The 17,622-nt window shown below is 45.7% G+C and overlaps 1 protein-coding gene across 1 annotated transcript in view; it reads left to right on the top strand.

The window, feature by feature from the left end:
- Positions 1-17,622, top strand: part of OTOA (otoancorin) — a 76,965-nt gene that overhangs the window by 45,378 nt on the left and 13,965 nt on the right. Inside the window, exons 18-24 of the mRNA XM_006161099.1 lie at positions 1,937-2,072; positions 3,568-3,758; positions 5,730-5,818; positions 8,483-8,580; positions 9,901-10,030; positions 13,191-13,378; positions 17,105-17,260. Coding sequence (XP_006161161.1) covers positions 1,937-2,072; positions 3,568-3,758; positions 5,730-5,818; positions 8,483-8,580; positions 9,901-10,030; positions 13,191-13,378; positions 17,105-17,260 — 988 coding nt within the window. The remainder of the gene's footprint in view (positions 1-1,936; positions 2,073-3,567; positions 3,759-5,729; positions 5,819-8,482; positions 8,581-9,900; positions 10,031-13,190; positions 13,379-17,104; positions 17,261-17,622) is intronic.

Below are 17,622 nucleotides of genomic sequence, written 5' to 3'. Positions count from 1 at the left end.
TTAAAAATCAAAACCAAAGCATCCCAAGCCTGGAGTACCAATGAAGCAGGTTCCAGCTGCCGTGCGGCTGTGCCTGGGCTCTGCGGGAATCAGGCCTGATGTGAGTGGTGGGCGATCGCCCCTGGTATATGTGGTCATTCGGGCCTATGGGAAGTCCTGCTTCACGCACTGCCTGGCACTTTCTCTCCTTTGCTCCTTCTTTATTGCCCTCTACCCTCTTTTGCTGTTAATGTCTTCATTCACTTAAACAGTGAACTTACAGAGTACTTGCTATGTGCCGTTCTCAAAGACGGTCAAAAATTTCCCCTTACAAGAGCTTACCATCCCATAGAGGGAAATAGACAAGCATGAGGTTAATTATTAATAACTAGTTGATACTTGGTTGAAAATGACAGAAACTAGGGATCAGCAGTTAGCGTAATGACTCTGTCACTGAACTCCCATGTAGTCGACCACAGTTCGAGTCCCGGACCCAGTGGCTTAAATTCACGCCAGGTGTGTGTGCGTGTGTGCCCAAGATCCCAAGAGGAGAATGGAGAAGAAGGGATTGCTGCATGGCCATCCCCCCCCGGGGGGTGATTTCTTGCTTCTATCTCTCTGTCTCTCTCTGTCTTTCTGGCAAGCGCACACACCCTATAGCAAAAACCTCTCAAAAAAAAAAAAAAGAAAGAAAATGACAGAAACTAAACTCAGACTGGCTTAGGCAATATTTGGGAATTCTTGGTTCAGATAACTGGAAAATCCAGGATTGGAATTCTGGCAAGGGTTAGATCCAGGGGTTCAAATCATCTCTTGGCTTTACTTGGCAGGCAAGTTCTATCTGTGGTGGTGGGCCCTGCCAGATCCAAGGTAATATTTTCCCAGTCTCATAGTCAGGACAAAGGGCAATACTTTCCTTTCCCATCATTCTCAATAAAAATCCGTGCCTATTTCTTTTTCTACTTTTTCTCAACACCCTTTAGCCAGTACATCAGTGAGCGTATGTTTAGGGAAAACGCATTCTCTGACCAATGCTGCTAGTGTATAGGAGAGGAGCATGATGGGAAATCTGTTTCCCAACTGTCTTAGGTGTTATTATCTTGCTTACAGAAATATCTGAGCCTGGGTGATTTATAAAGAATAGAGGTTTATTTGACTTAGATTCCAGTGGCTGGAAAGTCCAAGGAGGCATGAGGCTAGCATCATGGCTGACAGAAGCGGAGAGGATAGAAGGCACATGCAGAGAGAGCAACCTGGGGGCAGCCATCTTCCTTTGATCACAGCCTGCTCTCGGGAGAATGAACCCCTTGTCACAGTGCTAGAACTTGGTCTCCTACAAGACAGCACTAATCCATGTATAAGGCAGGTGCCACCATGATCCAATCACCACCCACTAGGCACCGCCATCTTCTTTTTTTTTTTTTTTTGAGGGGTTTTTTCTATAGGACATGTGCACTTGCCAGAAAGAGAGAGACAGAGAGATAGAAAGTGAGAAATCACCCCCCCTGAGGGAGGGGAATGGCCACGCCGCAATCCCTTCTCCTCCATTCTCGGGATCTTGGACACGCGCCTGGCGTGAGTTTAAGCCACTGGGTCCGAGACTCGTACCATGGTTGGCTACATGGGAGTTCAGTGACATAGCCATTACACTAACTGCTGGTCCCACCACCATCTTCTAACACCATCACACTGAGGACCACATCCTTCAACATGAACCTCTGGGGGACAAACCATTATCCAAACCATAACACCACCTGTTAAAGAGGAGCATGATGGGAAGTTTGTTTCCTGCCCTCAGAAGAGAAGCATGTTGGGTGGGAGCTTGCTACCTACCACAAGGAGCCACAGCATCACTGGGGAAGACAAACATTTAAAGACAATCCCTGTAATGAGTTCTTGGTCACGTGGGTCCCATCAGCCACTGTTTCTTCCTCTTATTCTCCCTGCCTCTCTCCAGGGCCCGCTACTTGGCTTCTGTCCCCACCTCCCAGTGTGTGCCCTTTCTGATCAGCCTGGGGAAGACTCAGTTGGACTCCTTGGCTTTAGATTTCCACAAAAAGAATTCAGTCCTCAGGAAAGTACAGCAGTGCCTGGTAAGAAAACTCTTCCTGGGGGTGCTTTCACTGGTGTTCTTTTCTCCTCTGGTGTCTGGGGTTCTCCTGGGTGCCCTCAAAAGGATCTGATTGGGGTCTTCAACCTGCTGTGATAGCTGGAAGTCTGAGCTGTAGGTCTCAAAGCTGCCCTAGAATAGTCTTGGCCATTGGTTCTGGAGACTCCTGTCCCAGGGCCTGACGGAGGGGAGGCCACTGGGGAGAACTGGAGAAAACACAGTGCAGAGTCTGGGTTCTAGACATGCTTCTGTCAGTGATAGCTTATGTGGCTTTGAGCAACTCCCTTCCCCTCCTTGAGTCTCAGTCCTCTCATCTGTAAGGTGGGTTCAGTAGCACGTCCTTCTGAGAGCTGTTGAGGGCATGACACGGGCAATGTGTGTTCAATGCAAGGCTCACAGGTCAGACTGTTGATGTGCATCCCAGGCTTGCCACTAACTGACAGTTACTTTGTCTTTAAAAAGTGGATAGTAGAGCCCAGCAAATAGCATAGAGGCTGCGTCACTGGACTCCCACATGGCCAACCACAGTTTGGATCCTGGACCTGGTGGCTTGAAACTCATGCTGGGCACAAGTGTGTGTGTGCCCAAGATCCTGGAGGAGAAGGGATTGTGGTGTGGTTAAACCCCCCCGCCCTCCAGGGAGTGATTTCTCACTGTCCCTCTCACTGTCTTATCTGTGTCCTCCCACGAGCGCACATGCCCTAAGGCCAAAACCTCTACGTCCCCCCCCCAAAAAAAAGTGGATAGCATTAGTACTTACCTCTTATGATTACCTTGGAGATGACTGGATTAAGATCTGTGGACACATAAAACAGTGCCTGGAGCCCGTTTTCATAGTACAGTGGCTAAGGCACTGTACAGAGGGAGAGGGATCCAGGTCCCACGTGGCCCACCACAGTTCAAATCCTGGCCCTGGGGCCTTGGCTAACATTCAGGTGATATTCACGAGCCCAGGATCCTGACGTCATGAAGAAATGAAGAGAAGAGGATTGCAGTGTGACCGGACCTGTGTGTGGGGTTCTCTCTTTTTCCTTCTCTCTCACATGTGCACATGCTCTCTGTCATTAAAAAAAAAAAGAGTAGTGCCTGGCACATAGTCAGCCACAATAAATGTTAGGTCATTCTGTTATTTTGAGGAGAGCTTTGAAGGCTTTTGAGTGCTATACTGACTGTGAAGCGCTGTCTTCACTGTTGTTATACTATTATCATGAGGGTTTTTGAGCTCCAGAGGATCCCACACACAGTAAGTACAACAGCCCCCCTACTGAGTGCTCACGATGTGCCAGCTCAGGGTCTCCAGACTCCTGTGGCCTGCACCCCTGGGTGATCCAGGCCCTGCCCGGTCTCTAGAAGTTCGTGATGAGGTGGGAGATTCACACCTGGAATCTTGAAGAGGTTTGGGGTTGGGAAGTAGTTTTAAGGGACCGTGGTCTTGTGCCCCGCTGGGTCTTCTCACTGACTCTACCTGTTGGTTTCAGGATGACTCCATTGCTGATGAGTACACTGTGGACATCGTGGGGAACTTACTGTGTCACTTGCCGGCGGCCGTCATCAGCAGAGGGATCTCCCCCAGGGCCTGGGCTACTGCTCTCCATGGCCTCAAAGACTGCCCAGACCTCAGCCCCCCGCAGAAGGCTGCAGTGCGGCTCAGGCTCCTGGAGCAGTGTGGGTGAGGAGAGGTCAGGCCTTGGGGTGCAGTGTGCTGGGTGGAGGGGCACCAGCCTCGGTTTTCTTGGCCTCTAGACAGGGCAAGTCAATAGCAAATGCTCACGCTCAGTCTGGAAACGTGACCTTCTTTTGGCTTCAGGTTCCCTATAAAGTGGCCCAATGGCAGCTGACCTGCAGGTCTCACACGGTTGTCTCCAAGCCACCTTGGCCCATGAAGGGAGAAGGGTTTTGAATAGATGGTACTTTAAAATGCAAAGTGGTGGTTTTATTGCTGTTTAAAAGGCTGATTTTTTTTTTTAATGCCAGCAGGCACATGTGTACATATACAAGAGAGAGAAAGAGAGAGACAGACACCAAAGGGGCCCAGTCACGTTGTAATAATCCTTCTTCCTCCAATTCCTTCATCCTGTAGAGATCCTGGGCACGTGTGTGCATGTGTCCAGTGTGGTTTTTAAGTCACCTGGGCTGAGTCTGGAACCCCGGTTGGCCATGTGGACTCCAGCTTCCTCCGTGCAGGGCTTAGCTGCTGTGTTTTGGAGCCAGCTCTGAAGACTATTCTTTGGAGTAGTGTTAGGTTCAATGTTGAGAGGAGGATACAGAGATTTTCCATAGTCTCCCTGCCCCCAAATACACATAGCCTCCTCATTTTCAATACCCTCCTCCATACACACACACACCGAGTGGTACATTTATTACACCCGATGAACCTACACTATTGTCATTATGTTGTCAGTATCCGTCAAAGTAGGTATCAGCAAGGTTCACCCTGCTATTGTACATTCTGTGGGTTTGGACAGAGTCAGAATGACGCAAAGGCGCCATGATAGTTTCAGACAGCGTAGTTTCACTGCCCTAACAAACCCTCTGTGCTTTGCCTAGTCATTCCTCACACCTAATTACCCCGGGAACCACTGATAGTTTTGCACAGTGCCGTAGCTTCTTCCACTAAGTAACATGCTTTTAACTTTTCTCCATGTCTTTGCATGGCTTGCTAGCTCATTGTCTTCCTTCCTTCCTTCCTTCCTTCCTTCCTTCCTTCCTTTCTTTCTTTCTTTCTTTCTTTCTTTCTTTCTTTCTTTCTTTCTTTCTTTCTTTCTTTTATTAGCACCAAATAACATTCCTTTGTTAGATGTACCACAGTTTATTAACCATTCACCAACCGAAGGGCATCTTGGTTGCTTCTAAGTGTGGCAAATGATGAATATTAACATCTGTATGCAGGCATAAGTGGACATAAGTTTTTCAACTCCTTTGGGTAAACACTGTAGTGTACCATTGCTGGATCATATGGTGAAAGCGTATTGAGTTTTGTAAAAAAACACCGAACTGGCTTTTCAAGTGGCTGTATGCATCACCTTCATTCCTACCTGCAGTGAACGAGAGTTCCTGTTTCTCGTTGTTATTACTTTTGTTATGAAATAATAATGACGACGATGATGATGATGATGGTAGGGGCCCTTTCACTCCAGATGAGCGAGAGCTCCCTGGGGAAAAACAGAGCGGTCCTTTCCCCTGTGGGGTTCTCTGAGGTTAAGTGAGATATTTGAATAGGACTTGTCAGGAGTCACTGGTTAGAAAAGAAATGTTTCTAAAGTAACTACTGTGTCCCAAGCACCGGCACTTTATGTAGAGGTTAAGAACATGGACTCAGAAGTCAGAGTCTGTGGGTTAAAATTTTGCTTCTATCCTTTACTTTGTGTGTAGCCTGGAAAACTTACTTGATCATTTTGCAGTTCAATTTTTGCATCCATAGAATGGGGACAGTAGTGGTTCCCAGAGGGCAGTTGTGGTGAGATGAGTTACTACACGTAAAGGACTGATGGCAGTGCCTGGCACGGAGTCCTGAGGAGGTGAGCACTAGGACTGGAGACACAGTGGCTCGGACAGACGTGGTTCCTGCTCTCATGGAAAATAATATCAAAGAGATACGGGGTAGGGGCTTGTTGACCAGCGTGGTTTGCTTTGGTCCTAGAGAGGAGTCCTCACTAATTAGGCAGTCCTCCTTTAGAAGTGTCACCGAGGATAGTGCGATGCACTTCATCGTGGGCACTCGTGGTCTGTGTAAGTCCTGAGTGGGTTCTGGGTCCTTGCTTATATTATTCTGCCAAGTTCACGAGGAACTTTTGTATTGTTGCATGAGAAAACTGGTATCAAAAGTTAAAAGGAAAAAACGACAGCATTTTCCCTCCCTCATGGACGGGCTGGAAGGAAAGACTGTGATGTAAATGACAGAAACTCAGTAATTAAACTGAAACTGAAAAAAAAGAAGGGGTGTGTGCTTTATTGAGTTCGGAAATGGAATGTAACAGAAAATGTCAGGTGCAGCTGGATCTAAGCACTTAGATGATGTCAGGAATACGGTCCTTCCACTCCTCAGCAGAAGCAGGGCTAGTTATCCCCCACTCGGTTTGCTGCTCCAAGGCTCTAGAAGCTTCTTTTCTGCCTCAGAGGGCTCAGATGTTTCTACAGTTTCTTCCAGGTTGCCTACAGTTCAGGAAAGGGGAGTGAGGCAGCAGCTAGGTGAATTCTGGGTCTTCCATGTAGCCTTCCTGGCAGCTGTGTGCAGCCTGGGAGCTGTCATTTAGCTACTGCTCTGCCATCTATGTGCATCTCACATGCATGCTTGCTCAGTGTGTTACACAACACCAGAGCCAGGTGCACATGGACACGTATGCCCAGTGTGTGCAATCACACATGCAAACACATTTAAGCCAAAACCTAATCTTCCTTGAGTATTAATTCTGGACCCAGCATTTTAGTTGGAATAACTGTCCATGAGTTATAGACTGTCTAGATCAAGAACATGTAAGACAAGTCCACCTTAGTCATTTTTGCTACATAAGAAACCCAGGCAATCCCACAGGTATATAATAATGGGCATTAATTTCATGCTGCCTGGTCTGTGGGTCACTGGGGCAGCCAAGTTCTGTAAGTCTGTCTCTGGGACCCAGGCTACCTGAAGCTTTTTCTTCTCACTACGATGGGTTACAACTCTAGACAAGGAAGGGGCACACTAGGCTGGAAAGTGGTGGACTGTCACTTCTGCTACATTCCAATGGCTGAGGGTAGTCACAGGAGCAAGCCCAACTTCAATGGGGCAAGAGGCAGTCTCCTTCCATGGCGGGGAAAAGTGGGGAAGGAGACAAGGTTTGCTGAACAATCATCTGATCCACACAAAGCCTGTCCACACGCTCTCACATGTGTACTTGCATGTACAAAGCACACATCATCATACGTGCTCAGTAGGGCTCAAACAAAAGGTATGTCACCCAGGGTCACATATACACAGCACACATTATTATTTTTTAAAGTTTGTTTATATATTTCTTCCATAAGCACACACGCATGAGAGAGAAACAGAGACAGAGAAAGAGAGCAAGACAGCACCCCCAATGAAGTCTTAATGCCACTGTCCACCCCCAGCTTCAGCCAGCCCCACATTATGGGCAAGTGTGAACCTGCATATTCAGGGAGGTCTCTAGACTTGAACTAGGAATCTTCCCAGGCGGGATTGCCTTGTAGTGGGCCATGTTTTACCAGTGTGCCACTGCCCAGCTCCTGCACTGCATATATCCCAACTTCAGTCCTAGTAAAATAATCTTCTAGATGTCTGAACCCATTTTCAGAAACAGTAGATGTATAAATATTATATGTCAATAAAACCTTCTAAAAATCAACTCCTGAAATTGAAAAAGTCTTGTATCAACATGATGAAATTTCAAAACCACAGCGTAGAGTTAAAAAAAAAAACAACCCAAACATCTGAATTGCCAAGTAATTTGTATGGGAGGGTACTAAGTAAATAAATACATTCTAGATGAATTAATTTCAAACACATGAAAATAAGTTGATATGTAAGAGAAGTGTAAAAGTGTGTGCAAAATGGGGCCCTCCCCTGGCAAAGTGGATCCCTCATGACCTACTGCATGGTTGGAGTCCTGGACCTGGTGGCTTGCAAAACATGCCAGGAGTATGTGCATGTGTACCTGAAAATCCTGGGAGGAGAATGGACGAGAAGGGATTGCAGTATGGCCATCTCTCCTGGGGCGGGAGGTGTCATTTCTTACTTTCTCTCTCTGTCTCTGTTTCTCTCTGGTGAGTGCATGCACCTTACAGCACCGTAAAAAAATAAAAGTGTATAAAAGAATGGTTAAGGCCAAAAGAAAGTGACAATTACTTCAGGGAAGGAGGGAGGAAAAAAGTAAGGGAGGGACCTATCAATTTGGGGACTTCAAAAAGTTTGAGAAAAATGGAATTAAAGTACGAGTTTATTTAGGTGCGAAAGTTTTGAAATCCATTCATAGTTTTTTCATAATATGCATTTTCCATGAGCGTTTTGAGGTCTCCTCACATATTTGTGATGTTTTATTTCTTAAGCTGGGCTGAGGATACATGGATGTCTTGTTGTATTATTCTCTGTCTATTTTTCTTAATGCCGGAAATGTTGAATAAAACAAGTAATGCATGCTCTTGATTAAAAACACCCCAGCTGTACCAAAGGCTACAGGATGAAAAGCAAGTCTCTTTCTGACCTCAGACTTCTCGTTCCCAGCCTCCCTCCTCAGAGGCGATCACCATTCTGTTTTCTCTGCATTCTTTCAGAAAAATCCTACCCATGCATGCATACTCTCTCCCTTTTTAAAATCCAAGATGGAAGATACCTCAGTCACTCTGCCACACACTTTGCACTTTGTAATGTTAACTAATTAGTGTGTTTGCTCCCAGCCTTACCTTACACATTAGAATCACCAGAGGAGACTCCAAAAAGGACTAGGAAAGGACTCCAACCCAGACCAACCGACTCAGAATCTCTGGGGTTGGAGGTGGAGCATCTGCAGAATTCCAGGTTATTTCTGTGTACAGTCAAGGCTGAGAACAGCTGGCTTAGACTGTGACCCCAATTCCAAGGGTTAGAATGCAGAGAGGAACCTCATTAACTGGGGCACATTCTCTTTGGGGAGCGAGGGCACAGTGACACAGAGCTGTATGGAGAGTCTGGTTAGTTCTCTGGGCTCCTGGGTCAGCCTGGTAGCCTACTGGTTAAGGGAGCTAGATCCAACACGTCCACTGTGGTTTGAATCTCGGCCATGGTCTCTTAAAGAACACACTGGGTACGTGTGTGTGTGTGTGCCCCAAACACATGAAAATAGCTTGTTTTTTAAGAGAAGGATGGAGAAGTGGAGGAGAAAGGATTGCAGCTTGACCACTGGGAGGTGCATTCTCCCTTTTTGCCTCTCTTTGGTAAGTGCGCATGTCCACTATTAAAAAAAAAAAAAATTCTAGAGCCAGCTGGTTTTGTGGTGTTTGAGGAGGCTGACTGTGCTGAGTTCCAAACTGGGAGGCTTGGGAAACACACCTGGGCATGTGTGCATGCATACCCGAAATCCTGAGAGGAGAATGGAGAAGGGATTGCAGCATGGCCACCCCCTCTGCCCTGGGACAGTGCTTTGTCATTCTCTCTCTCTAGTGAGTGCGTGTGCTCTACAACAAATTAAAAAAAAAACAAACAAACCTCTGGGCTCCTGGACATGAGCTCTCAGTACTATCCCAAGAACTGAGAAAATGCTTTTTGTCTAGGTGAGAAGTGGCACCTTAACCAGGACAGCCCAGTGCCCCCTCTTAGCTAGTTTCCACCCAGAATCCAGAGAGAACTCTTTGCCACTTCCTTTTTATGATAACTATAAAGTTTAATAAAAGATTAAAACTAGCACCAACCCCAAATGAAGGTTAGACCCACCTACATTTTTGGTAGCTGTGATCAGGTTTCCCTGGTAACGATGTAACAGTTAGCAGTCCCACAGAGAAATGAGAGTGCGCGTCTTGTACATCTTCACCAGCATTAAGTATTATCACTTTATTTTATTTTTCGCGATCTAATGGATGAAAGTGACATGTACGTGTGTTAGTTAGCATTTCTGAATTACTACTGAGGATGAGTATTATTGTTTAGGATTCTTTATGGAGACCACATTAGTTGGGCTAAGGATTAAATATATATGGTAAGTTCCTATTTGAATACAAAACAAGACAAAACAAAAACTTGAGGTAGTAAGTCATTTTATAGTTTATGCTCTGATTTAAAACTGTATTTAATGTGCTTTCATTGTTACCTGTTTCTCTTTGATATTCTCTAACCCATACAGTTTCCTGATATCCTTCAACAAACGGCTTCCAAGTTGACTGGGACCCTGCTCCCTAAAGGCTTCCTCTGGGCTGTCTTTGAATCTATTCGGAACAGCAGTGACGAGAGCCTCAGCTCTGACCCCATCCCTGGTGAGTGTTTATGGGGTGTCTGAGCCCATGCTGGGGTAGCAGTGATTTGGACTGAACCCTGATACCTATAGCCTCCTTGTCCAAGGCACCGCATGAAGTGTTTGCAAAGCAGCAGAGGAAGACACACAGGGCCAACTGCAAATCACTGTATGAGTGATGAGAATGGTCAAGGGTCCTGCAGCCCCTACCCAGGCCAACAGACTTAAGGGGTGACCATGTGTAACAGAACTTCAGAGAGAATTGATTTAAAGAATAACATGCTCAGTGGTTAAATATGGCAGGGGTAGGGTCAGGCAGGCTGGCTGGGTTGGAATCCTGAGTCTGTGACTTACTGGGTAAGTCATATACTTTTGGGGAAGCTCTTGAACCTCTCTGTGCCTCAGTTTTCATTCTCTGTAAAATGGGGATAGAGAAAGCCCCTATCTCATTGGGTTATTGTGAGGATTAAGGGATTTAAATGCAGGGGCCAGCAGGTGGTGTAGTAGTTATGGTGGTAGACTCCCACATGGCCAAACACAGTTCAAGTTCCGGACATTGCAGCTTGAAACTCACATATGCCCCAAATCCTGAGGGAGGAATGGAGGAAAAGGTATTGCATGTGACTATCCCCCGTAGGGGAGTGATTTCTCACTTTCTGTTTCTCTGTTTTCTTTGTCTGTGGTGAGTGCATGTGCCCTATAGCATAAATCCCTCTTTTTTAAAAAAATTATTTTATTTAACTTTATTTATTTATTTATTTTAAGATTTGATCAGAGAGGGACAGAGCAAGAGAGAGAGAGAGAAAGAAAACCACCAGGTCCAGGACTCGAACCATGATTGGCCATGTGGGAATCCAGCGCCCTTAACCACCATGCCACCTGCCGGCCCCAAAAATCCCTCCCTTAAGGAAAAAAAAAAGGATTTTAAGCATGTAAATGTGTAAACAACAGTGCCCGGCATGTAGAAAATGCTCAGTAAGTGTTAGATCATTCTACTGGCATTGCTGTGCAGCTACTGAGTGCAGATGCGTGCAGGCATGCAGAGACAAATTTTTTTTTTTTTGAGAGGTTTTTGCTATAGGGTGCGTGCGCTTGCCAGACAGACAGAGAGAGACAGAGAGACAGAAAGCGAGAAATCACCCCCCAGGGGGGATGGCCACGTCGCAATCCCTTCTCCTACGTTCTCCTCTCGGGATCTTGGGCACACATGCACATGCGCCTGGCGTGAGTTTAAGCCACCGGGTCCGGGACTCGAACCGCGGTCGACTACGTGAGAGTCCAGTGATATAGCCATTACGCTAACTGCTGGTCCCATGCAGAGACAAGTTTAATCAGACCTAGTACTAATTGTAATAATAATAGTTGAAGGTCAGTGCTTGCTTTCATTCATCCAATGCATATTGGTTGAGCACCGATTCCATGAAGCAAACAGCCGGGCCAGCAGTGGAGCTGCAGCAGCAAGATGCTCTGCAACCCTGGAAGCCACATGGAAGATCAGGGTTGGTTCCCAGGTTGAGCCAGCATGTGTATGCACGCCTGTGATCCTGGCTGGCCAAGCAAGGCTAGGGGTGGGCGAATCGTGCTGTGAGAGACCCTGTTGAGGTTGCTTATCTCTCTCTCATGGAAGAAAGAAGCAAAAACAAAACAAAACAAAGGACAAGTCCCTGCTCTCACAGAACTCACTTACTAATGGGGCATAGCCAGACATAATTACACTTATGAGTAAAATATAGAATATGTTATATGATGACAAGAGCCAAGAAGGAAAAGGAAGCAAGAGAGGGGGCCTGCAGGTATTGGGTGTGGGACTGTAATGTGAAAAGAACCATGAAAGAAGGTCACATTGAAAAGGTGGCATCTGCTGTGGGAGTGGGCACGTGGATGGTTGGAGTTAAAGTCTTCATATAGAGGGAGTGCCACAGGAGTGAGAAAGGAATGGAAGCCGGGGGCAGAGACCCCAATCATGCGGAGCCTGATAAAGGCAACCCCAGGGGCCATGGCTTTTACCCTGGGGCAGGGTGTCATGGGGCAATGAGCAAAGAAGTGTCATGATCTGATTCATGCCTACCTTAGTGAGCTTTCCCAGGCACCTCCTCATCCTCAACTCTGTCCTATGAGGTAGGCGCTGTGATTTCTCCCATTCCTTTAATGAAGGAAATGGATTTAGGAGATTTGGGACTTGGTGGAAGTTGGTCAGTGAATGGCAGGTCTTGGGTTGGTACCCATAGCTGGTGGTGGTCACCACTAGCTCTACTGCCCCCACAGCCTAGCAGTCCAGTGGTCTAATTGGGATGCTCTTACATGTGCATGCAACACACACACGTCAGACTTCCACGCTCTGCGGGAGGATGCTGGCACCGGTGGGCGGTCAGTTTCCTTTGGCTGGTTCTGGGCATGAATTGCTGCTGTGCTTTGAGTGATAAGCGAGCCAGCAGAATTACCATGTGGTTTTATGTTGGCTAATTTGTGTGTGTGTATTCATTCACTCATTGGTTTGCTGAGCACCTACTATGTGCCACGCTCTAGTCTAAGCCAAGGGAAGACCAAGTCCCTGTGGCAGTACTGGGCCACTGTTTCTCTCCAATTCAGAGTGTTCACTGATGCTACTTTCACTCGAAAGTGGGGTGGCACCTAGGAGAGATGGGGTTTTTAGATTGTGATAAAGATGTTTCAAGACCAAACTAGCACCTTTGATCTGGTCCAGTTTTGCCTCTTGCTTGGAGTCCAGTGAATTTTCTTTGAAGACGTGGCCTTCAGGCTCAGGAAATGCCCTGGCCTTGGGTGGGAGGTGAGTCTGTCAGCCTCACTGGTGATCAGCTGCCTAGACAGGAAATCCAGAAGCCTTGGATTTTCTCCCCATTTGTGCAGTTCAGGGTCATAGAGACCATCGAGTATCTCATTTACATGGTGGTGGGTAACTGGTTTGACCAGGTAAGGTTCAGCTTCTTCAAAGACGGAAACGGATGGGTATCTCCCATTGCCAAGGAAAGGGGAATGGGCCCATTTCTCTCCTCTCGTGGGATGGGGAGGCCACAACCCCCACTCAGATGTTTATGGACAGCATGTCATCCTCTCAATTGGATAAGAGGGCTTCTTCTTCAGAGTTCCAGAACCCTTCATGCTGGGTTGCAAACTTAGATGCTCTCTCCCTCATTCCTTCCTGGCCCCTCCCCATTCTTCAGGCTGCCATGGCGTCGTGGCTCCCTCTTCAGACGACATCTTCAGGTTGGCCGAGGCCAATGCCTGCTGGGCCCCTGAGGACCTGCTCTGCATGGAGGATGACACGTTCCTCAGGAATGTGGAGCGGCTGGGGGCGGTCAGGGGGTTCAGCCAGGCTCAGCTGATGGCCCTGAAGGAGAAGGCACTACAGGTAATGCCCACCTTGGGGAAAGCATTAACCAGAGGGAAACAAACACAACACAGCACAACCCAGCGCCAGCCTTTCTATATGCAGAGCCTCCTCAAGAAGTCTTCCGTTCTTTTTTTTTTTTTTTTTTTTTTAGTTGAGGGTGCTGGACTTCCACATGGCTGACCACAGTTTGTGTCCTGGTGGCTGGCTTTCTCTCTCTCTCTCTGATGAAATTGGAAAATAATGATACTAATAATGAATAAAGTTAAATAAAATAATTCTTTAAGAAAAAAAAAAAGAAACAGGAACATCCTAGTTCCTCCCAGTTATAACAGTGGCAGAGAATGAAATGAGATGCTCTTGGCGTCTGGTGGACACTCAGTGGGTCAAGTTTTGTGGATGTTCCGATGCTTCTCGTTAAGAGAGTTTTCAGGAATCATTCCTTTTCTTCCTCCACCCCCCAAAACAGAATGCTACCTGCTACTCGCAGCAGGTTTTCCCAGAGTCTGTTGCAAATTCATCTGAAAACATAGCAGAAAGGGGTAAACCAAGGATAGAAAGCGGTTTGTCATCTTTAAAAAGTTCCCTATGCGTGGCTTGTTTTAGTTGTTCACATAGTTGAGAAATATCTAATTAGCCTCATGGGGTTAAGAAATTGCTTGACATTGCATTTATAACTTTTTTTAAAATTTAGGCAATATAAGTTTATTGTAGAAAAAGTAAAAAAAATTAAAGGAAAAAGCAGTCACAATTCTTATCTAGAGATAAGCTTCCAAGACTTCTGTGTATATGTATAAAATATAATGGTATATTTTAATAAGTATAGTTACATATTATATATTAAATATAAAATATATTTATATAATATAATATGATATAAACTCTATGTTTTCTACATTTGTTTCATCTATTTTCACACATATATGATACGGAAAATGGTATCACACTCACTTACTATTGAAAAACTTGCCCTCTACAACTGATACTATAGAGTGTATGTATTTCCATTATCCTAAGTATAATCGTATGTCTGTATTTACAATGGCTATGTAATATTTCATTTTATGTCTGGTCCTTTATTTAGCTAATTGTTGGACTTTTAGAATTTTTTTTTTAAAGGTTTTTGCCACGGGGAGTGTGTGCTCACTTGAGAGAGACAGAGACAGTGAAAGGGAATGTGAGAAATCACCCTCCAGGGAGGATGGTCATGCCACAGTCCCTTCTCTTCCATTCTCCTCCTGGGACTTTGGGCATGCATACCCATGTGCCTGATGTGATTTTCAAGCCACTGGGCCCAGGACTCAAACTGCAGTAGGCCATGTGAGAGTCCAGTGTGTTAACCACTACCCCATCTATTGGTCCTGATAGTTTGTATTTTTTAAAAAGAATTATGTATTTATTTTATTTAATTTGTTATTATTATTTATTTGACCAGAGAGAGACAGAAGAGGGAAAAGGGAATGTGAGAAAGCAATCTGTCAGGTCTGGGACTCGAGCCGTGGTCAGCCTCGTGGGAGTCTAGTGCCTTAACCGCTATACCACCAGCTGGTCCTGGTAGTTTGTATTTTTAAAAAATGCCTTCAGGTACATCTTTGAGGACCAGCAGATGGTGTAACGGTTACATCATTGGGCTCTCACTTGGCCAACCGTGGTTTGAGTCCCAGACCAGTGGCTTAAAACAGACCGGGTGCATGTGTATGTGTGCCCAAGGTCCCAGGAGGAGGATGGAGAAGGGATTGCGGTGTGGTCAAGCCCTCAGGGGTGGGGGGGCGGTGATTTCTTGCTTTCTGTCTGTCTCTCCTGTGAGTGCATGTGCCCTATAGCAAAACAAACAAACAAACAAAAAACAAAACAACAACAACAAAAAAACAAGAAAAAACTCTCCAAAGGGGGGGGGGAAGGTACATCTTCATACAAATATCTTTGAACACTTTTTTCAAAAGATTTAATTAAAAAAAGTATTGTTATTATTTTAAAACTTGCTATGGGCATGTGCACTCACCTGGGAGACACACACACACAGAGGAGGAGGTAAAGTGAGAAAGCAAGCTGCCAGGTCCGAGACTTGAACTGTGGTCAGTCTTGTGGGAATCCAGTGCTCTAACTACCACACCACCTACTGTTTCAAACACTTGTCTGACTTCTCAGAGGTGAAATTTCTGGGTCAAAGAGTATAAATATTTTAAAACCTTTTGATACATGTAGCCAAATTGCCTTCTCAAAACATGCACTAACCTGTATCCTCAGCAACAATAGAAGAGGTTTATGCTTTATCTTGTAGCTTTTTTTTTTTTTTTTTTAGTTTGGTATAGGTGCATGCATTTACCAGAGTAAGATGGAGAGAGAGAAAGAGAGAGAGAAAGTGAGAAATCACTCCCCAGGGGAAATGGTTGTGCCACAATCCTTTCTCCTACATTCTCCTCCTGGGATTTTGGGCAAGTACGCATATGTGCCCAGTGTGATTTTCAAGCCACTGGGCCCAGGACACAAACCACTCAATTGGTCATGTGGGATCCAGCTGCCTAAACTTCCATGCCATCTGCTGACCCACTTCATATCTTTTCAACATCATAAATGGTCATTCTTTTCACTCTTTGTCAATATGACAAGCCAACATGATCTTATTTTATTTTATTTTATTTTATTCCTCAGAGGACATGTATACCCAGTGGAGAGAGAGACAGAGAGAAAGAGCCTGCCCCTCATGGGAGATGGTCACCCCACAAGCCCTCCTCCATTTCTCGCTCCACGCAGAATTTTGGGCTCTCACACACATGTGCCCAGTGTGTTTCTCAAACTGCTGGGTCTGGGACTCAAACTGTAAAATTGGCCATGCAGGATTCAGCCACCCCAACCACCATTCCTGGCTATCCCAGTCTTAATTATTTTATGTACATTTCTTTCATTATGATCGAGAATGAAGTTTTTATTTTTTGAGAAGCTTTTGCTATAGGGTGTGTGCACTCACCAGAAAGACAGAGAGAGACATAGAGACAGAAAGTGAGAAATCATCCCTCGGGGGGATGTCCACGCTGCAATCCCTTCTCCTCCATTCTCCTCTCAGGATCTTGGGCACACATGCACATGCGCCCGGCGTGAGTTTAAGCCACCAGGTCCAGGACTTGAACTGCAGTCGACTACATGAGAGTCCAGAGACATAGCCATTACACCAACTGCTGGTCCCAAGAATGAGTCTTTTGATTTAGGAGACAGATTTATCTATTAAGGAGATGCATGCTATATCTTTTTATTTTTTTTAAGTATTTGTTTAATTTTGTTTATTATTGTTATTTTTTAATTTGATGAGAGCGAGAAAGAGAAAGAGTAAGAAATCAAGCCACCATGTCTAGGACTCGAACTGCTATATCTGTTTTAAATATCATATTGTCTTGTTTGGGCTGTTATAAGAAAAAACATATTGGGTAACTTGCAAACACTAGTATTACTGGAAATGGGAAGACCAAGATCAAGGTGCGGGTGTACTCAGTGTCTGGCAGGGCTGTTTCTCATGGACTGCACTTTGCGGCTGTGTCCTCCCGTAGTGAAACGGGGCTAGGTAGCTCTCTGCAGCCTCTTTATAAGGGCATAGATCCCATCCATGAGAGCAGAGCTCTCATAATCTAGTCACCTTTCTAGGGTCCCACCTTCTAATATCACAGTGGGGATATGAATTCTGGGGAACGCATTCAAACCACAGCAAAGACTGTCAGAAATGTTCAGTGTGATCTGCTTTCTTCCCAACTAAAGGTTTGGGACATGCCTTCTTTCTGGAGGGAACACCAGATTGTCTCCCTGGGACGCATCGCCCTGGCCCTGAGTGAGAGTGAGCTGGAGCAGCTGGATCTCAGCTCCATAGACACTGTGGCTTCTCTGAGCCAGCAGGCAGAATGGAGCCCAGAACAGGTAGGTAGATGTTGCTAGGTCTTTGAAATATTCCATTCTGCTCTTACTTTTATTTATTTTTCTTGTTCTTTTTTTAAAGGCTTTTGCCGTAGGGAACATGCACTTGCCAAGGAGAGACAAAAAGACACAGTGAGAGGGACAGTTAGAAATCACCCCCCAGGGGGGATGGCCACACTGCAATCCCTTCTCCTGCTGCGATTTTGGGCATGCACGTATACACCTGGTGTGACTGTCATGTTGCCAGGTTCAGGACTCAGTAGGCCTGTGGGAGTCCAGCGCTTTAACCACCCTGCCACCTGCTGACCCTCATATTTGATTTTCTTTATGACCTTGGACATGTTTGTCGTATTTATAAGAGCTGC

Source organism: Tupaia chinensis, unplaced genomic scaffold (genome assembly GCF_000334495.1).
Source record: "Tupaia chinensis unplaced genomic scaffold, TupChi_1.0 Scaffold138136_1, whole genome shotgun sequence".
In the NCBI taxonomy this organism is placed as follows: domain Eukaryota; kingdom Metazoa; phylum Chordata; class Mammalia; order Scandentia; family Tupaiidae; genus Tupaia; species Tupaia belangeri.
Note: the sequence above shows the minus strand (reverse complement) of the source record. Positions and strands in the feature narration are given on the sequence as shown.